Source organism: Pimephales promelas, chromosome 6 (assembly GCF_988280905.1).
Source record: "Pimephales promelas chromosome 6, fPimPro1.hap1.1, whole genome shotgun sequence".
NCBI classification, from domain to species: Eukaryota; Metazoa; Chordata; class Actinopteri; order Cypriniformes; family Leuciscidae; genus Pimephales; species Pimephales promelas.
The window spans coordinates 24,385,475-24,412,875 of NC_142774.1; the positions used below are offsets into that span (position 1 = coordinate 24,385,475).

Below are 27,401 nucleotides of genomic sequence, written 5' to 3' on the forward strand. Positions count from 1 at the left end.
CATGCCTGGCCAAGGGGCTGTGTGTGACAGCCGCATCAGCTCTGGGAACCAGATTTGATTCTCCTATTGCGGGGCTATAAGGAGCACCATGTGGCTTGTTTCCCTGATCCTCTTGATTACCTGTGGTAACAGAGAGACCGGAATGAAAGCAAGAGGGAGGCTGGGCCAGGTTTGGGCCAGCGCATCCTCGTTCCTCAAAAAGAACAGCGGGCAATGAGGGTTGTCTTTTGACGCAAACAGGTCGACTTTCGCGTTGCCAAAAAGGTGCCACAGTAACTGAACTGTCTTTGGGGTGCAGGGACCATTCCCCTGGGGGACCATGGTTCCTGGCCACACCCAGTTTCAATTCAGAGTCCAATTCAGTTTCACGCGCGAGGTTCAGTGGTAGGCTACAGCAGTTACCTAGGATAAATTTTGGCTTCAATATCTTAATAAAAGATGACTTTACCCATAGCGTAACAAATTACGCAATACGAGAGAACCTCTCATAAGAGAACCGGTGTTATCAGAAATCTCCACTTTGGCCACAGTTTTTAGAAATAATAATTTTCGGTGCTAAAAACTGGGTTTTCGTGTAGGCTACATGAGAGGCCAAACTGCAGGGAAATCTGCATCTTCCCTTCGTGCAAATGGGGCATAAGATTATGAATCGGTGATCTACTGCTTTTCCTGCAGTTACTAGATGTGAAATGCTGAATTCTCCTTTTGAATTGGAACCACTGAATTTGTGGAAGCAAATTTGTCAAGTGAAATAAAAATGGACTGAAAATTGTCAGTCGAATATTAGAGGTTGTCCTTTTAAACAGAATGAACATTTTGTAAGTGAAATCTGAAAGGTGAATATAGATAGTTGAATTTTTAATAGTGAATTTTTTTTTTAATTGAAATATTCACAGCTTAAATGTACAACCATGTTGAATTTAGCCCATAGAAATGCAAGCCCTAAAAATACAATGCTTTAAAATGCACGCACGGTTAATGTAATGCATAAGTAGAGAAATTCAACAAGCTTTTGTGTTTCAAAAACATTTGGCATTGTTGTATTTCCATATCAAAACAATATCAAAACCTCCCACAAAGCCTAAACCATGTAATTTTTTTCAGCTCAAAAGGCAAGACAACAGCACCTTTTGTCCGTTAAGCTCCACTTTAGGGTTGTTTTCAATCTCCCACAAGCCTTCATTGAAGCCCTTCCTTTTGTTTGGTTTGCCATATTTGTCTTTGTTAGTCAAATAGGGGAAGATGTCTTTGGGACCCAAGAATGCTCTGAAACATTAAACAGAAAGCACATAATACATAACTATGACATTTAAATATCCATATCTTAACGTCTCTTTTTTTAAACAGTTGTTGCTTTTTAAACATTATTTAACAGTTTTTTTAAACATTATTTAAAATGAACAGCAAGACAACTAGAAGTGAATGTGTTGTCAAGTAAATGAATCACATACAGTAAACAAATCCTTAAAAAAAAAATAATCAAAAACTGTTGCAATGAACGTGCTTTGTTTTAAATAAAATCACACACAGTAAACAAAACCTCAACAAAGAAAAACTTTGCAATTTAGAGACGCGCAAACTGCGTGCAGGTCTGGTGAGACGTACGTTCTCGAGCAGATTCAGCTTGAAGTCGCTCATCCTCTGAGGCGGCGCCGTGCGCACTGTTGCAAAAAAAAAAAAAAAGCCATGCACACAGCCAAGCGAAATGGGGTTTTGCGCACACAACGCATTTTTGCCACGCACACCATCGCGCTCGTGCATCGAGTATAAACAAGGCTTTACTCAGTGTCAGTGCCTGCTCTGATCGGTAAAGGTGCACAGATCTCTCCCGAATCATCTCCAGGCAGTAGCAGCCTCCGAGGCACCACTAACTCTGCCTCCGTTTCCCTCCTCAGCTGATATTAGCATTTAAAATGTATGCCAAAAAATGTTTGTAAAAAATATTTTAATAACACGGTTTTGGCAGTTAAGGGATTCTTATGTCGGTGTTCAAATATAACCAATCTCGGTTATCACGATTATCATCGGTCTATCATGGGTACAAGCAGGGGCGTAGGAGCAATTCTGAACCTGGGGGGGGGGGGGGGGGGTGACACATTAAATGCTGGGGAGGTTCGGGGGTATGTCCCCCCGGGAAAATGTTTTGAAAAATAAACAATTAAATGAAAACTTTCTGGAGAGTTTTGTGCAAATAAATCGAGAAATTGAGGCTTACCTGATATGTGAAAAACTGCAAGGTTAATAGCATATACTTCGCATTGTTGTAGTATCAACATGTATTAGGGTAGGGGTGTGCAAAAAAATCGATTCATATTTGAATCGCGCTTCAATCTTTACCGATTCAGAATCGATTCATAGAATTCCAAAAATCGATTCATATAGGCTATATTTTTTAATGGCGTGCAGGGGCGGAGTGGCAATCGGGTGAGTCGGGACTTTTACCGGTGGTCCGGTAGTGTTTCTATGGTTTCGAGGCTGCGAGGGCTGGTCTGATAAATAGTTATTGCAAGTTCTTGCCACCCGCTGGTCAAACTGTGCAGCCACTCTGCTCAACCCGTAAATAAATGCATTGATCCGCAGATCTTATGTTTGAGTTCTGTAGATCTTTTGCCAAGCGTGTCAGAGGTTACGGGTTCTAAACCGCACTCGTATAGTTTTTTCTCTCTCATCAAAACCGAATATGTTCATCACGTTTGTGTGCATTTTATTTTGTGATTTCACCGGAGTCTCCACAACGGCGATAGATTGAAGCGCGCGTCCGAGAGAAGACTGCGCGAGCCACAGAGAAACACTGTATCCATGACACTGATCGCAGCGGACACGAGCGCTCAGCTTGATTTCAAAAACAACAGGTCTCTTATTTAATAGCGAACTAAATGAATGCTCTGCTAGTTAACTGGAGATACCCGCAAATTACGCGCCTATAAACGACTTCACTGGATCTAAACAAATCAATCTAACCATAGATGTTACCAGTAGCGGTGGCTTTTTTAAATCTATTTAAAATATTTTCGCAAATATTTTCTATGAAATTAGTATATATTTTTAGGAAGTTCAATGTGCCCAGTCGAGTTCACATTTCAACAGTCAACCTGGTAGCTGAAGTAGGCCTACTCCTTAAACCACATTTAGCATAATTGTTTGTTTGATCTGACTACAGCACTTTAAAGCTAAATGTAAAAGCTTTTTATTTAAGTTTTATTTTAAACTTGAATTAAATGTATTTGTTGTGAATTAATCAGAATAGAAATGTGAATTTGTTATCTTTAATAATAACGGAAACAGTTTGACATTAATGGGGGTGTTCAGCTTTAAGAGAATTCTACCAATAATGCATCAGTGTATGTGAAGAAAAAAAAGAGAAAGAGATTGTTTTCATGTGCGAGCGCTGTATCTAATGATTCAAGTTCAGAAACTTCAGTAAACAGTTCAGTTTATTCAATTCAAGTCGTCAGTGGTCATTATTGCTGGTCAAGGAAGAAAATACACGACAATCTTTGGTGCCGAAAACCCGGGATAACTTGCAAGCAACATCCGAAATGGCGGAGCGACTTGAAAGACTACACAGAAAACGGAGAGCTGTGCGCGGTTCCACGACGAGACTTTTGCAAGACATAGAAACGGAGGTTAGCAAGGAAGATCCAGTCGTTGACAGATTATGTGAACTGCTAGCCATGTTATCTGCAAAAGAGGAAACGCTGCTGGAGTTAGATCACGAAATAGAGGAGCATACAGATGTGGAGGATCTTGAAAATGAAGTTGTCGACGCTGAGGAGTATGGCCAGCGAGTCATCAGCGCGAAAGCCCGCGTGCGGCGCGTGATGCAGAGAGTTCGGGAAAACACTGATAGCAGGCCGCGTGATGCAGTACCAGCGCAGCGCGGACAAACAGTTAAGTTACCCAAGTTAATCATCAACAAGTTCAGCGGTGACATTAGCTTGTGGCAGGACTTTTGGAATCAGTTTGAAACGGCCATTCACAGAAATGACGCGCTAAGCAAAACAGAGAAGTTTAATTACTTAAAGACATATGTAGCCGGCGCTGCTTCAAAGGCTATAGCGGGACTGATGTTGACAGACAGCAATTACGATCACGCGATCGATCTGCTTCAGAACCGGTTCGGAAGAAAAGATCTGCTCATTAATGCGCACATGACCAAGTTGTTGAATCTCTGCCCAGTGAAGAAATCCTACGACGTGAGTGCTTTGAGACAACTTTATGATGAATGTGAAGTACAGATTCGTAGCTTAGAATCGCTGGGTATTGCATCAGAAGCATATGGCAGCTTGTTATGCCCTGTTCTGCTACAAATGATTCCGGAAGACATTGCACTTCAGTACAGTCGACAAAGAGGATCCAGTGATGAATGGAAAGTCTCAGAAGTTATGGAATTTCTGCAGAACGAGATTTTGAGCAGAGAAAGAACAATGCAACTGATTAAGTCAGGTAATTCCAAAGACAGCCAGCGCTATCACAAACCATTTAAAAGACCAGAGACATTAATTGAAATGAAGCAGAAAAAACATAACATGCCATCAGCTGCAGTGCTGCAAACCTCTAGTCAAAAAATACCAAACTGTCTTTTCTGTGATAGCGCAGCGCACAAAACAGAACTGTGTACAGTAACTGAAATTGCTGCACGAAAAGCAAAATTGATGAAACTGGGACGATGCTTTGTTTGTCTTGGACAGAAGCATATAGCAAGATTCTGCAAAGCCAAAGTGTCCTGTACTGTGTGTGGTGGCAGGCATCATAGCACTGTGTGTGAGAAAGGAGAAACAACCACTTCAGACATCGACGATAAAGATGATGTAGTTTCTTCATTTGCTTCCCATTCTGTTAAAAAGCAGTCCGATAAGCAGAACACGGTGCTCCTTCAGACTGTAAGAGCGTGGGCAGAAGGACCTGGTGGACGTAGAAGCATTCGCTGCTTACTGGACGGTGGCAGCCAGAGAAGTTTCATCAGCGAGAACACAGTGAGAGCTTTAAAATTACCTGTGATGAAGCAAGAAACGTTCACTCTTCATACCTTCGGATCCACAGCACCAGCAACATCCAGGCGCAACACAGTGAAGGTAACTCTGCAAAGCATCTGGAACAAAGATCAGAAAGTGGAAGTGGAGGCTCTCGAAACTCCACAAGTGTGCACTGCTGTGATGAAGATTCCAGGTGAGCACATCCAAGCAGAAATGAAACGAAAAGGCTTGCAGCTGGCAGACTATCAAGACCCAGGCACTTGTGATACAGAGTTGTCTCTCCTGATTGGTGCAGATTATTATTGGCATGTGGTGTCAGGCCAAGTGGAAAGAATCACAGATGCACTGGTGGCCGTTGAGAGTATTTTTGGATGGTCAGTGCAGGGACCAGTCACAATGTCCAGTGTTTCTGACGCAGCATGCATGCACATCCATATCAATGAAGACACACTGGTTTCAGAACGCTTGAAGGCCTTCTGGGAGACCGAATCCCTTGGCATTACCATGCAGCAGTCCAACAGCCCTGAAGAAGAGGATGCTCTTCGCATGTTTGAAAAAACTACTCAGTATAAGAACGGGCGATATGAAGTTGAGCTGCCATGGCGACCTGACAAACCAGAGCTCCCAGATAACTACAGAATCGCAAAGAAAAGATCTGAAGGACTGAAAAGGAGGTTGCGCTCAGATGTGGTAATGTATCACAGATATAATGAAGTGGTGAATGATTACCTTCAGCAGGGCATTGTCGAAGATGTTGTGGAGAATGGATCATCTTCAAACGCTGTAAAGTATTACATGCCTCATCATGCTGTTCTTCGAGAGGACAAGGTAACCACAAAGCTCAGAGTAGTATTTGATGCTTCATCACATGAAGTTGGGGTTCCATCATTAAATGACTGTCTACTTACTGGTCCTAACCTGAATCCAGATCTGCTTGGCATACTGATCAAATTCAGACTGAATGAGATTGCTTTTACTGCAGACATTGAAAAGGCTTTCTTGCAGATTTCTCTTGCTGAGACGGATAGAGATGCAGTGAGATTCCTATGGTTCACTGCACTGCCTCATGAAGACGCAGGTGAAAGGCTACGTGTACTGCGGATGACAAGAGTGGTGTTTGGAGTGTCCCCGAGCCCATTCCTCCTAGCGGCTACAGTAAGAAGGCATCTGAAGGAATATGAACACCAATTTCCTGAAGTAGTAAGGATCATCAGAGAATCACTTTATGTTGACGACTTAATCTCGAGTGCAAGTGATGTTGAGAATGCTTTCGACATAACTACTGGTGCAAAGGAGATTATGTCTGCAGCTGGAATGAATCTTTGCAAATGGACAACCAACTGTGCTGCATTGAAGGAAAAATGGAAGGAGACAATGAGTGAACTTGCTGAGGAGACAGAAACGCATGGATCAGTGCTGAAGGTACTAGGCTTGGTATGGAGAACTCAAACAGATGAATTTGTTTTTGACCTGACTGCACTGTTGGACGCTGTAGCGAAGAGAGAGAATACTAAAAGAAGTGTTCTAAAGCTATCTGCTCGCATATTCGACCCAATAGGGTTTCTGACTCCATTTACTGTGCGAGTAAAATGTCTTTTCCAAGAGCTGTGGATACGAGGACTTGGCTGGGATGAGGAGCTGCCCTCGGATCTTGCACAAGAATGGCAAGGATGGTGTGCAGAGCTACCACAGATCCATCACATACACATTCCTCGTTGGTATGGATCAAAATGCATGCATAGACACAACGCACATCAACTCCATGTGTTCTGTGACGCAAGCGAGAAAGCTTATAGCACTGTTGCTTACCTGCTTCGAGTAGCTGATGATGGAACAAAAACAACATGCCTCGTTGCTTCAAAGTCCAGGGTAGCCCCATTGAAGAAGATCTCACTGCCCCGTCTTGAGCTGATGGGAGCAGTAATTGGAGCGAGACTCGGAAACAGTCTGTTAAAGCCTCTGAATATGGAGCTTCATCAAGTTCATATGTGGACGGATTCGATGATCGTGCTGCAGTGGATTCGCAGTCCAGCTCACAAATGGAAACAGTTTGTGGCAAACAGAGTGTCAGAAATTCAGCTTTTAACCAATCCTGAAATGTGGTCTCACTGTAGGAGCAAGTTCAATCCTGCAGACCTTCCCACCAGAGGTCTGACTGTAGCTAACCTGAAGGAAAGTGAGATTTGGTGGAACGGACCTTCATTTCTGACTACACTGAATCCGTTGGAAGAAAGTGAAGAAGAGACAAGTGACGAAATTGTGGTTAGTGAGTTAACACAAGATCAGCAGATTGTGGTGCAACTCAGCAGCGGTGAAAAACGAGAAAAGGAACCGGTTGTGGACTTAATGAAGTACAGTAAGCTAAAGCGAGTTCTGCGAGTTACTGCTTGGATTAAGCGGTTTGTGCATAATGCCAGTTCAAGCTCCAAGATGCGTGGTGAGTTGACTGCAGATGAAATGTTTGAAGCTGAAAAGTATTGGATAAAGTTGACACAAGAAAGAAGCTTCAGTCCTGAAATCAGTTCGCTGAAAGCTGGAAAGACATTGAACGCAGACTCAAAAATCAGAGATTTAAGACCTTTTCTGGACGAGGACGAATTGCTCTGTGTTGGAGGCAGACTCCAACAGTCAGACTTCAGCTACAGAGAGAAACATCCATGGATTTTGCCCAACAAAGACAGATATTGTGAGTTGCTGGTCCAGTACAACCATGAATTCATCATGCATTCTGGTTTGAGAGACACACTAGTGCAAACAAGAAGTAGATACTGGATTTTGAGAGCCAGACAAATCGTTAAAGGTGTTTTGTCAAAATGTACTGTGTGTAAGAGATTCAAAGTCAAGCCCGCACAGCAGGACACGGCTCCATTGCCAAGGGACAGAGTATCTGAGAAACCACCATTTGAAGTGACTGGCATAGACTTTGCAGGACCGCTGTATGTGAAGGGTGATCGTGCATTATGCAAGGCTTATGTTGCTCTGTTTACATGTGCTGTCACGAGAGCGGTGCATTTAGAACTGGTTTCAAGTCAGTCGACAGAGAGTTTCTTGTTAGCACTCAAGCGATTTATTTCCAGAAGAGGGTTGTGTAAAGTCATCTATTCGGACAACGCCAAAACCTTTAAAAGAGCAAACCAAGACCTTAGTGAGCTGTGGAAAGCCATCAAAGATCCACAAATCCTGGAATACTTCTCAGGAAAAGGAATAACTTGGCGTTTCATTGTAGAACGAGCTGCCTGGTGGGGTGGATTTTGGGAAAGACTTGTAAGGTCTGTGAAAATGAGCATGAGGAAGGTGCTAGGAAAGGCATCGCTCACATTTGAAGAAATGTCTACGCTTCTTGCAGAAGTAGAAGCCATACTGAATTCCAGACCTCTCACTTTTGTTCACAATGAGCTTGATGAGCCGCAGCCACTAACGCCAGCACATTTCTTAGTTGGTGAACGACTCACTTCACTACCTCCAAAACCATTTCCAGCCGACTATGATCATCCCACTGTGAGTAAGGGTGATATGACAAGAAGGTGGAGATACAGAAACCGACTCATGACCAACCTGTGGAATCGTTGGAGGAGGGATTATCTACTGGATCTGAAATCTGCACATTCCTGCACCACGCAGAAACCTACTCAGTTGAAAATGGGTGACGTTGTGCTCATAGGAGATGTCAATATGCCGAGACAAACCTGGAAATTGGGAAAGATTGAAGAGCTGTTTCCAGGCAGAGATGGCAAAGTTAGATCCTGTGCTTTGCGTACATCCACAGGGACTGTGTTGAAGAGACCCGTTCAATTGCTTTATGCATTAGAGATTTAAGTTGATGAACATTTGTTCATGGGGGGGAGGATGTTGTGAATTAATCAGAATAGAAATGTGAATTTGTTATCTTTAATAATAACGGAAACAGTTTGACATTAATGGGGGTGTTCAGCTTTAAGAGAATTCTACCAATAATGCATCAGTGTATGTGAAGAAAAAAAAGAGAAAGAGATTGTTTTCATGTGCGAGCGCTGTATCTAATGATTCAAGTTCAGAAACTTCAGTAAACAGTTCAGTTTATTCAATTCAAGTCGTCAGTGGTCATTATTGCTGGTCAAGGAAGAAAATACACGACAGTATTTAAAAGCTGGCCAAAGCTTGGCACTTCGCACTTTTTAGTTGCAAAAGTTTTTATTTTTGTATGAAGACATATAAAGTAATATCAAACTTTTCTTTTAAATTATGTCTACTGCAATCAATCACATAGGAAAAAGTAAACTACATTTATATAGACCTCTTTTTTTGCGAATCTTTTTTTGAATCGAGAATCGTTTTTGAATCGAAAATCGTTTTTGAATCGAATCTCAAGACAAAAAAAATCGGTATCGAATCGAATCGTGACATTTTCTGAATCGTGCACCCCTACATTAGGGCATTTAGCATTTACATTATTGTTAATCAGTCATGTACTGATTAACTCAAATAAATGGTTGATTTGATTTCCATTAACTATAAAATACTAAAAAATAAAATCAATCTATCCCTTGTGGAAAGGTTGCTTGGTAGCTGGGTAGTAGGTCTAGCAATTATATTTCAAGTTTTTCACGCAGATCAAAAACAAATATGCTGACTGAATAGATTGCTAGTTTATTCTGAGTAGCGAGCTAGGAGTTCTCTTAACAGTTTGCTGATAATCCGGTGTCTGAAGTAAAATGCTCAAAACATCTCCTGAGAAAAATACCAACCAAGTCTTGGTTATTTAATTTTGGTTTGGTCTTATTTTCCTTACCTTGTCAATCAAGGCCACTTTTGCATATTTCTGGAACATTTGCACGCTTTCACAACCCGTGTAACTACAGATCTCCCAGGAACATATTGATTCGTGTCACCTAGACGAGCATGCGCGAGCAGTGCGCAATGCCGCGATCATGGTCAACTGACGACATAAGCAGCTGAAGAATACCGGCAGTTTTTAAAAATGTAATTATGTATTTAAAAGTTGCAGAATGGATTAATTGGTAGACTCCAAAACTGGCAGAGATAGGCAGGCAATGCAAAACAAATCCTAGATTGGGAAATAGTGGGGGGGGGGACATATAATGGCTCCTACGCCCATGGGTACAAGACATCAGGAAAATATGAGATACAGTATATATTTAATGGAAACATATAGGCAGTGGCGGATCGAGAAAATTTTACATGGGGGGGGCAAAGGGGTGGCAAGAGGTCTTGGCAGGGTGGCAGGGTAGACGGTAGGCTACATGGCAATCCCTATATGTGATTTGCTTTAACAAGACAAACATAAAAACACTTTTAAACTATATTATATATTGTTTAATCGTGTCCTTACACACTACAAAGGTTTTTAATTTGCAGGAATAAGCCCAGTGCAGTGTTCAAACAAAATTGTGCGTTTTAAAAAAAGTAAAAGTATAAAAAGCTAAATGAAAATTTATTTTAAAAAGTACAACATTTGTATCCAAGATGCAGAGGACAGGTATAAAACAGCAGACAATACTCCAGTTCTTATTATAATTAAAAAGGTATAATTACAGTCCACAAATTGCCCTCCTGGTCTCTCAAGTTTGTTTCCCTCACGCTCTTCCTCCTGTGTACTACTTTTAATTTTTTTTTTTTTTTCGCAAAAAAGCTGGCAATATCCCCACTTTTAGCCTTTCTTTTCATGGTTAGGCTCCAGCTACTTTCTTCAACTACTCTTGCCTGCAAAAGTCAATATGTGAAATCTCTGGTTATCCTTACATTACACTGTAGGGCCATGTAGCTACTAAGTAGCTTATAACAAATATAAAATCAGAATTAGGCCCTCAAAAGTACAATTCATCTTGGAGAATAATAATAATAATAATAATAAACAGAGCAATTCCAAGAGGGTCCTCTCACCATCGGTGCTCGGGCCCTAAAGATTTATCACATGCACAGAACACTTAATGCATGTTTAGACAACTTAATGCTATTGTATTTGTTATTTCCCCAGTTATAACCTGGTTTCATTGAGTGATATCTGAGAGGAATTGGATGTATAGAACTGCTTAGCTCAGGGGTTGGGTACCTTTTTTGACCAAAGAGACATTTTTTTAATTTATTTATGGTTAATGCATTTTTTTCAAAAGAGCCTCAGTAAAAGATATACACTACTGGTCAAAAGTTTTAGATCAGTAAGATTTTTTATGTTTTTAAATGAAGTCTCTTCTGCTCACCAAGGCTGCTTTATTTGATGAAAAAAACAATGTCAAACAGTAATATTGTGAAATATTATGACAATTTAAAATATATATTTTCTATTTTAATATATTTTAAAATGTAATTTGAAAGCTGAATTTTCAACATCATTACTGTTGCTGATTACACATCAATTTTCAGGGTCACATGATCCTTCAGAAATCATTCTAATATGCTGATTTTATGCTCAAGAAACAAATTATTATTTTCAATGTTGAAAACAGTTTTTCCCATTTTTTCCCCCAATAGTACCATTTTTTCCCGCCCAAAATGCTATGATGAATATAAAGTTCAAACGAACAGCATTTATTTAAAGAAGAATCTTTTCTAACATTATAAATGTCTTTACTGTAACTTTTGATCAATTTAACTCATCCTTGATGAATAAAAGTATTTTCTAATTTCTTTCCCCCAAAAATAAAAAATAAATTCTTACTGACCCCAAACTTTTGAATGGTAGTGATTAATGTTACAAAAGCTTTCCATTTCAGATCTATTCATCAAAGAATCCTGAAATAAAAATGTAAAAAACTGTTTTCAACATGGATAATCATAAATGTTTCTTGAGCATCATATTATAATAATTTCTGTAGGATCATGCGACACTGAAGACTGAAGTAATGATGCTGTAAATTCAGCTTTGATCACAGGAATAAATTACACTTCACTATATATTCACATAGAAAACTGCTGTTTTAAATTGTAATAATATTTCACAATATTACTGTTTTTTTGTATTTTTTATCAAATAATTGTAGCCTTGGTGAGCTCAAGAGATTTCTTTTAAAAACATAAAAAATCTTACCGATCTATAAACTTTTGAGTTTATAGATCGGTAGTGTATATAATAATATTATTAAAGACATGCTTTTTTTCAATGAAATTTCAACAGTATTAGACAAAAACAAACAAATATTTAGCAAACAAAGTTTCAATATTAATTGTGAAGGGCTTTCACAATGATGCGAGTTATCAACTGAGCATAGTTTCTTATACTTACAGTTACACAGTAGCTACTTCTACTGTGTTTACGTGAATACTCGACTTGGCATTTTGATATATTTATGTATTCATTTGGCCATTTAGGGACGCAACCGAAAAGCGAATGAAATGATCGTTCTCCTAACTGGCGATGTGCGTTGTAACGTAACAGCGGAGACCATCAGTTAACGTTATGGATACAATATTTTATATTAAGCTGTTCTTGTCTTTACTAAAATCTAAATTAGATAATCAAAGGGAAGAGTGCTCTTAAAAATCACGAGGGAGTGATTTGACTGATGATTTTGGCTAACGTAATAGACTCGCTGTTTTTGCTGATGCTGAATCGTCTTTAGCATACAATACATACATTCATTACAAATGTAACTAAGTTAAACGTGTGTTTAAACTACACCTGGGGAAACTCACTTCACCTTCAGAGGCTCTGGGGCAGCTCAGTCTCTCCAGTCGAGTTGCAGGGCCACTCCACCGCCCCACAGCAGACTCACTGTGTCTGTGTGTGTGTGTGAGAGCCAGACTGAGCGAACGCCGCTCTGCTGCACGTTGAATCAGAGGGAGGGGCTAATAATAGGCTACATTTAAAATGACAAAATTAAATTGTTCACTTTTGGTAAATGTATTGTTTATTCCACTATTTTGAGAAGCGTGTGGAGAGGCAGGTTGTTTTTACAAGTACATTTTTTTGGATCATCAAAGTTCTACCTCTGTAGAACCGCCCCTGCATATAGGCCTTGTTTTTTGCAGTGTAAATACTATTGTCTGATAAAACATTAAAAAAATAAAATAAAATCTTACAGTTTCCTTCAAATTCTACCCTTTAAATACAATTGTATTTTTCATAATGCTGGGAAGATCGAGGGAAGAGGTTGTACATTATTGTCATAAGACCTTTTCAAACCAGCCAATAGACCATTGCACCACCGAACAAAAGTGTGCATCATTGATCATTGTTCTTGCGAGAACAATTTGTCAGATGTTATAAAATTTAGTTTAAAGAGGAATTATCATGACCTAGCACTCTTTACTGTCATTAACTCTTTCCCCGCCAAACACGGAATTTTCCGGGTTTAATGAAAAAACGCATCTGCGCCAAACACGGAATTTTCCGGGTATCCATGTTTTAGGTGGTATACGGTAAGGAAGACCCGCGCGCATGTCCTGAATGAGTGCGCAACTCTTTGATCAGAGAAACAGATTGCAATCGTCTCAAACAGTGGAGTAGTGAGAATGTATCAGACAGACAATGCAGAGGTATATGGCTGAAGTACTGGAGGTTAATGGACTCGGAGTCCGATCACTCTTTATTTGATCATTCTGAATCTGATCGGGACGAAGTAGTCAGTGAGAGAGATGCACATGTTGTCACAGAAAGTTCTAGCCATGGACGTGCGGCAGATAGATCGTATAATATTATGACACTATAATATTTATGTGTAGGGTTGGGAACCGAGAACCGGTTCTTTTCCAGAACCGGTTGTGTTTTTGAAAAAATACCGGAACCGTGCAAAATTCCTAAGTTTCGGTTCCGAAAACGGTTCTGATGCCGATGCGATATCATCATGTGGGCGAAGTGCTGGGAGTAGAAGACGCCGTCTTATTCCTAAATGACAAAAACTTCACCACTGAAGTTGCGATTTGCTCTCACACCCGCTGCATTTGTCACACACAGACACACGCACGCTGCGCGCGCCGACCGCAGAGTCACTCTCTAGCCTACATTCAAATCTGTTTGCGCTGAGAGAGAGAGAGCAGTTGTCGATATGAAACTGCTTTACAATCACATAGTCTCAGTATTTATTTGTTTCACATATTCAAATGATTTCCGTTACAGAATTAGTGAGATTATAGTTTGAGTATACATTGACGGTAGTGGTCAAAACAGATGGAGTCCGTATATTTTTTGTGTTCAGAATTTACAAAATATACACAATGAGCGAGTACATCATAATGTTTTTTTTTTTTCAAACCGTGTTTTTGTCTTATCTTGAATCACTACGTAAAGCCTGTAATAAGCGTTAATACTCTGACTTCTTGTTTAGACTGGCCGGCGGATCGCAGCTGCTGCGGTAGCCCAATGCCTGCGTGACTCGTCATGGACATAAACAGAGAGAAGTAGCTCCGGCAACAATGTTCTTCCGCAAGACGCATGCAGTTCTGTTTATTAACTGCTAGAGCGCCGATTTATCCAGTAATGAAATAAGTAAAGTCTTTATGAATCAATCATTCAAACCGTTTTAAAAAATAATCTGTTCTACACACATATGTGTGTTTAAGCATATTCTACTCCTTCTAAGAGGGTATTCTTCACTGTTGGAGATACAATAAAGGAGAGGTCTAAATTATTATAGAGAATGCAGAATTTTTTAATTTCCTTTATATATATATATATATATATTTTTTTTGTTTTTTTGTTGTTGTTGTTGCAAAGATTGCTTAATAATATTTTGAGTTTGTTTACATTACCAGTCTGTTAAACTAATTTGTCAAGTACTATAAGAAATAAACACAAAAAGGATTGTGGATTTTTCTCTCACTAATATTTTTAATTGAATGGGAACCGGAACCGGAATCGTTTGGAGGAACCGGAATCGGAACCGGAACCGGAAAATTTCTCACGATTCCCAACCCTATTTATGTGTGTGTGCAGGCATTTATGTGTGGCTGTCTAAATATGAAGGTGTAATTGTCAAATTATTTCTCTCTTTGTGCACATTTACCACATTGTAATATGTATTTGTGTGTGTGTGTCTAGGCCTGTTTATTGTAATTCCAATTATTCATTATTCACAGGTAGAACACAGAGAGGCAGAGGCAGAAGTTTTATTGCAAAAGTTACATTTCCCTTACATCCTGGGAAATTTGATATATTTTACATTTATTTTATGTTTTTAATTTATTTTGGAAAGTTTTATATATGAAGGAAACAACATCTGAATGTATTCTGCTTTTAAATGCACTTGTTTGATAAAAACACCTTTTTCTCAGTTTTTTGTCCAAAATGTTGTGTTTGACAAAACCTACCTCTGTTCAAGAGGCAATAAAAAAAGAACAGATGAAGATAAAATAAAAACGTTTTTTTTGCCTAAAAGCAGAGGCTCAGATCTTTATTTTTATATACATCATCTTCATATATTCATGGAAGAAAATATTCAGCGGGGCATTCAAATTTAGCGAAAATCGTCAAAAACCCTGGCGGTGGCTGACAACTTTTTTTTAAAACGCTGGCGGGGAAAGAGTTAAAACATTAAAACGTAGCATGCCACAGGAAAAGTTTCCAAAAGCAGCGCATACACTACAATACTTCTATATTCATATATATTTAAATATATATGTATATAATCTGTTCATATAATTAAATTTTCTTCTGGATTATGACTATGTAATTTGAGTGCTTAAATTGACTGTGTGATTTGAGTGCTATCCATTTAACTCCATAAATAAGACTGGAACATTTAATCTAAATGTGAATATCAAATGGAAAAGAGTTACACGTTATTCTGTTTACTTCATTACTTCCCAGTAAATTCATTACATAAATTAGTAATTTGGAAACAAAACCATTACTCTAGTAATGTACTTTTAAGTTTTTTAAATCTCACAGGCCAGATGAAAGTGTTTAGCAGACCATAATTTGCCCCCCTCTGGTCTAATGTGCACACATTTACGATTAAGTTTATTTTATATGAATCCCCAAATGTGCATAGAAAATGGCACACGCACATTTCAAGTGCTTTTTTGTGCATACGCAAAGTAAATACATCAAACCCCAGGTCTTTAACTAATTAACCTGTCCTTTTGATTTGGACCCTTTGAAGTTTGACAACAATTCAACACAAAGTTTGACAAATTTCTACTTACGTTTCATGAGTGCCAAAAAAGAAGATTGGAAACTTTATATTTGACAGTTTGACGGCTCCATCTGGAATCTCATCAATCTGAAATTGCACAGTGCAATGTAAAGCATGAAACTGCAGCATACGTAAACATTTAAAGGCAAAGAACTAAACATTAATCAGACAGCGACATTTGACAACAAATGAATAATAATAATAAATGATCATCATTTAGTTGTGCTTGCTCACCCTTGCAGGCCAGTGGGGATAACCCTTCATCTTTGCAAAAATCAAATCACCAGGTTTGAAATCCTGCGCCATGTCAAGACAGATGGATCACCTTTTTTGGGACACAACAAAACAATTCCATTATTTGTATATCAAGACACCACTCATCTACTTGGCTTCATCACATCAACCTCCTCATGACACAGTGACATGGAAAGTAATTAAAAAATATTACTCGATTAGTATTTTCTAATACTATATTCTCTATTCTCTAAGTCATTATCTGAAGACGTGATATCACTCTCTGAAATGGTTTATTATAGCCTACTCGTAACTCCTTGATATAGGTTTAGCTTGTTGACTGCTAAAATCAAAAAAAAAAAAAATGTCTATTGCTTTTCTCTCCACTTTCCATTCACTTGAAGTTCAAAGTGAAGCACAGAGAATGTTTAGAATGTCAATTCATCTTAATTGAAGAAAAGGTGCTCTCTCTCTAGAATAAAAAAAGTTTAAAGTTTAATTTTATAAAAATTAGTATAAAAGTAGTAAGGTTTCGACCATAGTCAAGGCCTTCATCAGACAAAGTACTGTATACATCACACACTGCTTTATACACTCTCTTACATCAATATCTCAATGGACTTTTTTTAATGCTAAAATAAAAGAATATAGATAGAATGTGAATTTTCTTTAAAATGTTGCGCTACCGCATTACTAATATCCCCATGTCTTATGGCACTGCGATGTTCACATATACGAGTTCTCAATTATCTTGATGCTTCACCAACATGAATTATAGTTGATGATACTTTTCATAAATATATTTTGGCCTGTTTGTAAAAATATTTCAACCTTCTACTGATTAAAATTTCCACACTTGCTACCAGGGTGGAATCGCAAATAATAGAGGCTTAGAAGGACATTCATTCATTAGCCCTGACTAAAAAGTTATTTAAAAGGTAGGGTAGGCAATTTATTAGGGCTGGTCCGAATGCCATTTTTTGAGCTTGGAAGCTTTCGGTAGTAATGAACATCGAATATTCGAAGCTTCGGAATCTCTATATGGTGCAATAGAGATAGACAGGCGAGACACGTACAGAATTAATAAACTTTTAATAAACTACAGAACAGCGCGAGCGGGAAGCGGCACGCCTCACACGAGAAGAATGTATGCTCCGAGAACGGACACTGCAAAAAACACACAAACACACACGTCTGTTAACTTATAACTGACTAACATATAACTGACAAAGTAGGGTAGATTTAAATACAGAAGCGGTGCGCGCGCGCCTCACGCGTGCCTCACGCGTGCAGGAAATATGCTCCGAGAACGGACACTGCATTAGTGATATAAAATACACACACGCCTCGATCAACTTGTGTGCCGCCTCCATTCCGCCTCTCGACAAAACTCAAACAAATGCTCAGAAACCCTTTTCCCATCGTAACCGTTCTGTTGCTGGTTCCCGTGTCCATTCTCAAACCATCTATTTTGCCGATAGTGATGTGCATATTCTGTAGCTCAGCCGGAGCGGCTGTGAATTTGCTACGCACTTCATTTAGTCTCGCAGTAGATTCATTTAGATTGATAATAACGGATAAAAACTAGTGGTGCAACGGATCATCATTGATCCGTGATCCGTTCGGATCAATGTCTTCGGTTCGGCACACACGTGATCCGCGGATTGATTATGAAAAAAAAAAAATGCGCATGTTCAGTAAACACTCAGTTTCGTCATGGCGAGCGGAGGAACGGAGGAGCTTGAACGCCCCGCGTCATTTAAATCTCCTGTATGGGACCATTTTGGATTTCCCGTCAAATATAATGATGAAGGAAAGAGGTTAGTGGATAAAACCGAGACGGTGTGTAGGCACTGTGGCACAAGAAAGCCATATGACAGTGGAAACACGTCAAGCATGGCCACGCATTTGAAGCGATATCACCCCGGTGTTTCACTGACAGGAGTGAAAACGAAGGCAGCTCAACAACCACTTATTACCGCGGCATTTAAGCAGCCCCTAGTTGCACAATCAGACCGGGCTAAAGCCATTACAAATGCTATCGGTGTGTTTATAGCTGCAGACATGAGGCCATATTCGGTTGTGCAAAACGAGGGCTTCAAACACATGCTGAAAGTGCTTGAGCCACGTTACGACATCCTGTCGCACACCCACTTTAGCGAAAAGATTGTGCCAGATCTTTATGAGCAGGAAAAGAAAAAAGTTGTGGATGAACTATCCCGAGCATCCTCTGTTGCGCTCACGACAGACGGGTGGACGTCTAGGGGAACGGAGAGCTATGTGACAATAACCGCTCACTTCATCACTGCAGACTGGCAGATGAGAAGTCCGGTGCTGCAGACACGCCCACTCTACGAGAGTCACACGAGCACTCATCTTGCGGAGGTTCTGATACAAGCAGTGGAGGAATGGAAGTTAAAGAGGCCCAGTATTAATATCCCAGTCACAACTGATAATGCTAAAAATCAAATAAATGCAGTGAATGAGGCAGGACTAGGCCCACAGATAGGGTGCTTTGCACATGTAGTGAATTTGGCATCACAGAAGGGAATCTCAGTCAATAGGATGGACCGCCTCCTTGGGAGGATTAGGAAGGTGGTTTCCTACTTCCACCGAAGCACAACAGCTGCTCGTGTGCTTAAGACGAAGCAAGAAATGCTAAAGCTGCCTATTCATAAGCTCATACATGATGTCTCAACAAGGTGGAACTCCACTTATGATATGTTGAAGCGTTATCTGGAGCAGCAGGCAGCTATTTACTCTGCATTGACCGAGAAGACCCTGAAAAAAAATGTCAAAGACATCACCCTGTCTGATGATGATATGAGAGTGGCAGAGGAAGTCCTCCAGGTGCTTAAACCCCTCAAAACCGTTACATCTCTGCTGAGCATTGAAACTTCACCATCTGTGTCAATAATCCTGCCGCTGAAAACAAAAATTCTACAATCAATGGCCCCAAGTGTGGAAGACAGCACCATTACTCAAGATGTCAAGGCTGCCATTAGAGAGGACCTGAAGCCCAGATACACTTCACCCCCTTCTCTGCAGGACTACCTTAATAGATCTACTGCCCTGGATCCAAGGTTCAAGTCCTTGTCTCACATGGACCCTGCCCTACGCCAGAGGACATACAGTGACCTCACCACTGAGATTGTGAGCAGTCTGGGCACTGAAGACTGTGATGAGGTAAAGAAAAAGAATATTATTTAAAAATGATAAATTTAAATCTAAATAGTTTTTTTCCCCACAGTAATAATGGCTTTGTTTCATTAAATGTTATTGCCACATTTTTCATGTCTATGAAACATAAATAAATAATAAAAATAAAATAATTAAAAATAAAATAAATAAAAATAAATAATGGGTATAATTAATCAACTATTTTTTTTTTCTGCAGGGTCAAGCTGCAGAGCCAACAGGAGCAAACTTGGATACATCTCCTCCACAAAAGAAGTCGGCAATGGCTGAGCTTTTTGGTGAGACCTTTGCCAGCAAAGACATGGACAGCAAGACTCCTGCTGACATCATCAAAGAGGAGGTGGCATCTTACCTGGCAGCAAGCAGCATTACAGTTTTACAGGTGGCAGCATTACTCATATTGCCAAGATGGCAAGATGCTATCTCGCTGTGCCAGGCTCTTCAGTTCCTTCTGAGAGAGCGTTCTCAACAGCAGGGGACATAGTGACCGCAAAGAGGTCCACACTCTCCCCAGAAAATGTAGACATCCTTGTCTTTTTGAAAAAGAATTTGAAATTATAAGCTTAGATATGCTTTGCTTTCTTTCTTTTATTCTTTGATAATGTGGACAGGATTTTTTCATTATCCATATTTCAAGGAAGATTATGTGCTTCTGTTGCACATTAAGTTGTTTTTTTATTAATGTTCATTAGTCCATGTTTAAAGAAAGTCTTTATGCCATTTTATGTTGCACTTTAAGTTTTGCATTAATTAAGTTAAAAAGAAGATTTTATGCCTTGTGCACTTTAAGTTGATTTTATATATTTTATTTTAATAGTTTAAAAATAATATTAAAAGTTTATTAAAAGTGTTAATAAAAAAAAGACAAAACTTTTGTTTATTTGTCTTTATTTTAAATTTTTTGCTGATCCGAAAAATGATCCGATCGGTGACTCTGATCCGAGGAACGATCCGATCCGTGAGTTTTTTGATCCGTTGCACCCCTAATAAAAACGGATATTATATTTTCCACAATGTCAAAGCAATGCAGCTTAACCCAAAATTCATACAAGCCCAGGCATGCACTTCTGTCCATACAAACTCCGCTGTTTTCTCCGCTGTTCTGCGCTCTAGCCTTAAGTATTATATTTCACCAGATTTTATACTGTAAAACAGAATTTTAGGGGATTAGTATATGATCGAACATCTGCTTGTCCCGCAAGCTTGATCATTCAGTCTCTATCAAAACCCACAATATCATCCTACTTTATAGACTTTCAGGAGAAGCTATCCTGTGGCCACAAGGATTAACTTTCCTGTTCTATAAACAAATACTATAGCTCGTAGCTTTTGATCTAAGCATTAAAGGATAATAATATAGCTTCAAAATATAAAAGCTAGTAAATAAAGATAAACAAAAAAAGCATTACAAGCAATAAACAAAGAGTGGTCTCAGTATTTAAAAGTAGGCTGTCTGAATGTTTATCATTCAAGAGCTGGAGTGATTTCCCCCTCAGTTTAGATACGATAAGCTGCATTCACAATGCACATATCTCTTTTGAAATTGTAAATGTGGTTTGTCCTGTTGGTTTAAGATGTAACTGACCGTGTTTACATTAATTTCGCGTCATAAAAGCATTTTGGCATGCATGTGGTTTATGCACATTTAACCAATGAGTCGCTCAGGGCCGCATGCACGAGCGCTCTTCACAAAGCACGCGTTAGTATTTTAAAATGAAAGCAGCCTTCTCAGTGATTTTTTATAGTTTTAATATATAAGCCAACTGCATTCCAAAACACATAAATAATGCCTCTGTGAAGCATTTGTAAGGAAAATTCCCGCAGGAGAGAGAGAACGCGCAGTGCAAGACTAACATTATAACATCAAGCAAAGCGGCAAAACCTGTTCAATGAAGCCCGCGAATGTCCTTGTAAGTCGGTTCAACCCCGAACTTTATGAAATAACGTTACTATGTTTCGGAAGGTTCTAGCGGTGTCGTGTGTGTGTGTGAGTGAGGAAGAGAGAGAGAGCGAGCGAGCGAGAGAGAAAATAGAAGCAAGCAGAACACGGTTCTTTTCTGAAGCACGCGCAGCGTCATCACGCATCTGTGTTTAAAAACTAACTCAGACTCGATTCTGAAATGCTCTGAATCGATCCAGGATTGTTGGGGAGAGAATAAATGACACAATATCACATACATTAAAAATAACCTGTTCTTTTCTGAACGCCAGACGGTCAGACCGCGTAGCGTGGCAAGTTGATGCTTGATCTTGCAGACCGCTTTTTCTCTCGCGTGTCACGTGACCAGTGTAATCGCAGCTCTTGCGATTACAAAATCGCGTTTCATCATATCGCGATTTTTTCGCAAATGCAATTAATAGTTCAGCCCTAATTGGAGGTCGCAGATTTATCAACGGCTCAGAAGTTCCTTTGCCCACTTAAAAGACAGACTTGCCTGCTGCCTGTTAACACAAGGACGCCTGCTGGTTTGACACTACATTCAGAGTTGGTGTATATTTATAGTTTTTGTTATCCTGCAACTAGGTTTTTATAGAGATTTTTCAATTTACAAAATCGCTGCCATTTCTATTATGTTCTGCTTTTTAAGGCCATTCAATATCCAAGGCAGCTGATGTGCTTTTTAGTTGGCCGGGACTAACAATTTTTTCCTTTCTTTTTTACCGATGGTTATTTATTTTTCTATGATGCAGCACTCGGTCCCCTTACTTAGGAAAACTTTCCTAACACATTTGTTATTGGTTATTTCCTAGTTTATTCTTCGTTCGTGTTCTTTAATAACTTTGTCTTTGTCTATTGTTTCTTTAAATGCCAGGGGTTTAAGGCAGATTTGTAATAGGAAAGCCTTATTTTTATTTGCTAAACAACTTCGTACGGATTTTTGTTTTTTTCAGCAAAGCCATTCCACATCTGCTGATGTCAATTTTTGGAAATCTCAATGGGGAAATGATATTTGGTTCTCTCAGGGTTCAGAGAGATCTGCTGGGGTAACCACCCTTAAAAATACTTTCACTGGTGATGTCCTGCACTCAGACTGTGATTCCTTAGGACACTACATATGTCTTATAATTAGAGTTGACAACATTTATGTTACAATTATTAATCTTTACGGTTATAATAACAAGCTCGAAAATGATAAATTACTTGATTCATTAGAGGAAAGAACTACATTCTGGCTCACTAAATATCCAAACTCTCTTCTTCTAATTGGTGGAGACTTTAATGTTGCTCTAGATAATACTATTGACAGGTGGCCTCCTGGGCAGCCCTCCTCCATCAGCACAAACCTTAAAAGACTTATGGGAAGATTTAACATTGTGGATGTTTGGAGAGAAACATTTCCTGATAAAAGATCGTTTACTTGGAGCAACAGGTCAGGTTCCAGCCAGTCTAGCATTGACTTCTGGCTATTATCCAATTACATTGATAAAGATAAAATTACAGTAAATATCCTGACCACACCACTCACTGACCATAGAGCAATTCATATAAGCATCCAATTAAATGCATCAAGTACATTTCATAGATCTTGCTACTGGAAATTAAACAATTCATTGTTAAAACATGATAAGGCAAAGACTGAAATTATTAAGTTAAAATACTTTTTTTTACAACAAGGCAAAAAAGGAAAAATCGTACAAAATTAACTGGGAACTACTTAAATTTAAGTCAGGAGCATTTTTGAGACAGTATGGGACCTCTATTGCCAAAGCTAAAAGAGCAGAAGAAGAAGAAGTCATAAGTAAAATTTCTTCATTTTATCAGAGAGCCCCTGATGACGTTTCAGAGGAGGATAAACTACTTCTTTTACAACTTCAAAACAAATTAGACAATTTATATCAACAAAAAGCAGAGGGAGCCTTTGTAAGGTCTAGGAAGAGATGGCTGGAGGAGGGGGAGCAAAATTCAGCTTACTTTTTCCGTCTTAAAAGATACCGGTCTAAAATCAATTCCATCTATAATTTAAATATTAATGGGATTGTTACTGATGACGCTAAATTAATAGCAGATTTTTGTTCAAAATGTTATAGTAATTTATACAGTTCAAAATTTAATGAAGCAGTTACATCTCAATTTCTTAACTCAATGAATAACATAAGACAGATTGATGAGGTAGACAAAGATTATTGTGACACCCCTCTTAAATTGGAAGAGGTCACTGACTCTACTCAAAAACAATAAATCCCCCGGCACTGACGGTTTAACTGCAGAATTTTACAAAACATTCTCTGATCAATTAGCCCCTTTTTTACTGCAAGTTTTTATGGAAAGTATAGAGAATGAGACCCTTCCTCCTAGCCTCACTCAAGGGCTGGTCACTTTGATCCCCAAGCCTAGGAAAGATATACTTTTTATTGACAGCTGGAGACTCTGTTAAACAATGACTACAAAATTATGGCGTTAATATTTGCTAGGAGAATTAAAGAAACTCTTGACACAATTATAGATGAGACACAATCCAGCTGAGTAACAGACACATTTCTAATAATATTAGATTGGTGTTGGATGTTCTTGACTACTCTGACCTGATATCTGAAGATAGCTTTATCCTCCTCTTAGATTTCTATAAGGCTTTCGAATCGATAGAACACAAATTTGGTTTTGGGAATTTTTCCTGCAAAGCAATTAAAACCTTATAATGTCAATAGTTCTAGCAAATTGAAAAACGGAACTTCCACTAGATTTAATCTGGAACGGGGCATTCGTCAGGGATGCCCAATTTCCCCTTATCTTTTTTTGCTTTGTACGCAAATTCTCACAACTCATGTTATTAATAGCTCTATACAAGGAATTTCTATTGCGGGTAGGGATATCATCATCAGTCAGCTTGCTGACGATACTACAATCTTTTTAAAAAATGCAAGCCAGATACCGGTCACCATTCATGTTATTAGTCAGTTTTCAAAGGCCTCTGGTTTATGCCTAAATATTAATAAATGTGAGCTGTTGCCCTTAAAAGAGTGTAATATAAACTATTTGCAACATTCCAGTCAAGGATGAAGTTACCTACTTAGGTATTGTTATCTCTAAAAATCAGAAAAAGAGATGTCCTTTAAACTTCTCTCCGATTATTAAAAAAACTCAAAACAAACTGAACCAGTGGTTACAAAGGGACTTATCTCTAAAAGGCAGAGTGTTGCTTACCAAAGCTGAAGGTTTATCCCGGCTCACATACGCAGCTCTCTCTTTACACCTTGACAATAAAATTTGTAAAGACATTGATAGAATGCTTTTTGACTTCATCTGGAAAAATCGGACCCATTATATCAGAAAAAGTGTTATTATGAATAATTATGAATCTGGTGGCCTTAACTTATTGGACTTCAATACTCTAAACAATACCTTTAAGATTAATTGGGCTAAGCATTTTCTTAAAAACCCTGTCTCAGTTTGTAATTTTATCCCCCATTTTATTTTCTCTCGCTTTGGTGGTTTGAGCTTTATTTTGAATTGCAACTATAATGTGGACAAACTCCCCTGTAAAACTGTCCAATTTTCACAAGCAGGTCTTTTTAGCTTGGTCTCTTATTTATAAGCATAATTTCTCACCTCACATGTATCTAATTTGGAATAATAGAGATATTTTATATAAGAACAAATCACTCTTTTTTGAGAATTTGGTAAGCAACGAGATTCTGCTGGTGGAGTTTAACCAACTATTTAATGAAGAGGGGCGACTTTTTTCCTATAGAGAATTTTTGTCTACCTATAGCATTCCAGTTACACCAAGATAATTTGCAATTGTATTTGACGCCATTCCATCAGGCGTAATCATGCTTTTTAGGTGTTCTAGCAGACTTGCACCTACTTCTGTCTCCCTCCCCAATGTGGCTGAGTCACCAGTTGGGAAAATCTGTTTCTCCCGACTTCCTCATAATAATAAAAACGTCCGTGCCTTATTTCAGAAAGAAATTGTCTCAATCCCTAATGTTACGTTTTATTGGAACCAATTTGTAAATACTATTGACTGGAAAAAGGTTTGGATGATCCCTCAAAGATACCTGTTAGTAAACAAGGTGAAAGAAGTGTCGTTCAGAATAATTCACAGATATTATCCTGCTAGTCATTACATGGTTAAGTTTAAAAGAGACATAAATACAAACTGTTCTTTTTGTGAGGACCACCCTGAAACTGTTTTGCACCTATTTTGGTATTGCTCACACACCAGAAAATTCTGGCAAAACCTCAGCAGATTCATCATTGACAATATTTATAAAGACTTTGCTTTATTGTGGAAGGATGTTGTTTTTTGTTTTTATAGAAGTCATAGTAAAGAAAAGACGTATTTCATTATAAATTTGTTAATTATTTTGGCGAAATTTATATTCATAAATGTAAATTCAGTGCTAAAAAAACTAACTTTGTACTTTTTTTCAACGAAGTTGTACATTATATTAAGCTGATTCTTGGATCGACTACAAAACTACAATGGTGTACTGGGACAGGCATTAAGCTGGTTTAGATCGTACTTATCGGACCGTTATCATTTTGTCTGTTTAAACGGGAAAAAAATCAAAGATAACGTCAGTAGACTATGGAGTACCGCAAGGATCGGTTTTAGACCCTCTGCTATTCTCAATATATATGCTGCCACTTGGTAATATTATAAGAAAACATGGAATTAATTTCCACTGTTACGCTGACGACACTCAATTATATATTTCATCGCGACCAGATGAAAACACTAACTCATCTAAAATGACAGAGTGTCTCAAAGATATAAAATGCTGGATGACGCGTAATTTCCTGCTATTAAATTCAGATAAAACGGAGGTATTACTTATTGGTCCAAAAAACTACTCACAAAACCTCTTACAGTACAACTTTAATATAGACGGATGTCCTGTTACTTTATCCACTACAGTAAAAGACCTGGGTGTTATACTAGACCGCAACTTGTCTTTCGAAAATCATATTTCATATGTTACAAGAACAGCCTTTTTCCACCTTAGAAACATTGCTAAGCTACGTAACATGCTATCTATCTCTGATGCAGAAAAATTAGTTCACGCATTCATGACCTCGAGACTAGATTACTGTAATGATTTATTAGCCGGTTGTCCTGCATCCTCAATAAACAAGCTACAGTTAGTCCAAAATGCAGCTGCTAGAGTTCTTACTAGGTCAAGAAAATATGATCATATAACACCGATTTTATCATCTCTACACTGGTTACCTATTAAGTTCCGTATCAATTACAAAGTACTGCTACTAACCTATAAAGCCCTAAATGGTTTAGCACCTATGTACTTAACGGACCTTCTTTCGCCCTACAATCCACCGCGTTCCTTAAGATCACTAAATTCAAGGCTTCTGGTCATTCCTAGCAGGATATCGAAGTCCAGTAAAGGAGGGAGGGCGTTCTCGCATTTAGCTCCAAAACTCTGGAATAGCCTTCCCGATACGGTCCGAGGCTCTGACTCGCTGACACAGTTTAAAACTAGATTAAAGACGCTTCTCTTTAGTCAAGCATTCACATAATGCTTACCTTTTAGTCCTCTGTTATGCCATACGGAACCGTTTGCCACTGAAACTGCTTAACGCACCAGTGGGGCTCGACAGCCTTCTAGACAAACGGGTCGGCGCGTATGGTTGGGTTGCGGAGAGTTCAGGTTACGGAGAGTTTGTGAGATAGTGGTTTCTAACACCGACTCCCGTATAATGGAAATCATTATGAACATCAGCTATGCTAATTATTTCCCATCTGCCTTTCTGCTGTTATCTCGGGACGCTCGTCCCGAGAAAAATGGCGTTCGTCAGGTCCAGTTTTGTCTCCAGCCTCTCACGGGGATTTCGGACGCCCCAACGCCTGTGATGAGAAGACCAACGCCTGTGATGAGAAGACCAACGCCTGTGAAGAGACGACTCAACGCCTGCGATATGTTATGGCGCCGTTTTATACATAAACAATGTTTATATTTAATA

General features: G+C 38.9%; 2 protein-coding genes across 4 annotated transcripts in view; one reads left to right on the top strand and one right to left on the bottom strand.

Annotated features, from left to right (window-relative positions):
- Positions 1-27,401, bottom strand: part of psip1a (PC4 and SFRS1 interacting protein 1a) — a 261,185-nt gene that overhangs the window by 61,697 nt on the left and 172,087 nt on the right. For all 3 annotated transcript variants that reach the window (XM_089132282.1, XM_039694627.2, XM_039694613.2), the window contains 3 exons: positions 16,280-16,370; positions 16,056-16,132; positions 1,128-1,266 (listed from right to left, as the gene is read on the bottom strand). In XM_089132282.1, coding sequence (XP_088988408.1) covers positions 1,128-1,266; positions 16,056-16,132; positions 16,280-16,351 — 288 coding nt within the window. In that variant the 5' untranslated portion in view covers positions 16,352-16,370. The remainder of the gene's footprint in view (positions 1-1,127; positions 1,267-16,055; positions 16,133-16,279; positions 16,371-27,401) is intronic.
- LOC148978580 (E3 SUMO-protein ligase ZBED1-like) lies at positions 17,996-19,961 on the top strand. Its single transcript, XM_089132822.1, has 2 exons — positions 17,996-19,465; positions 19,677-19,961. Exons 1-2 carry the CDS (start codon positions 17,996-17,998, stop codon positions 19,959-19,961), a joined length of 1,755 nt encoding a protein of 584 aa, XP_088988948.1.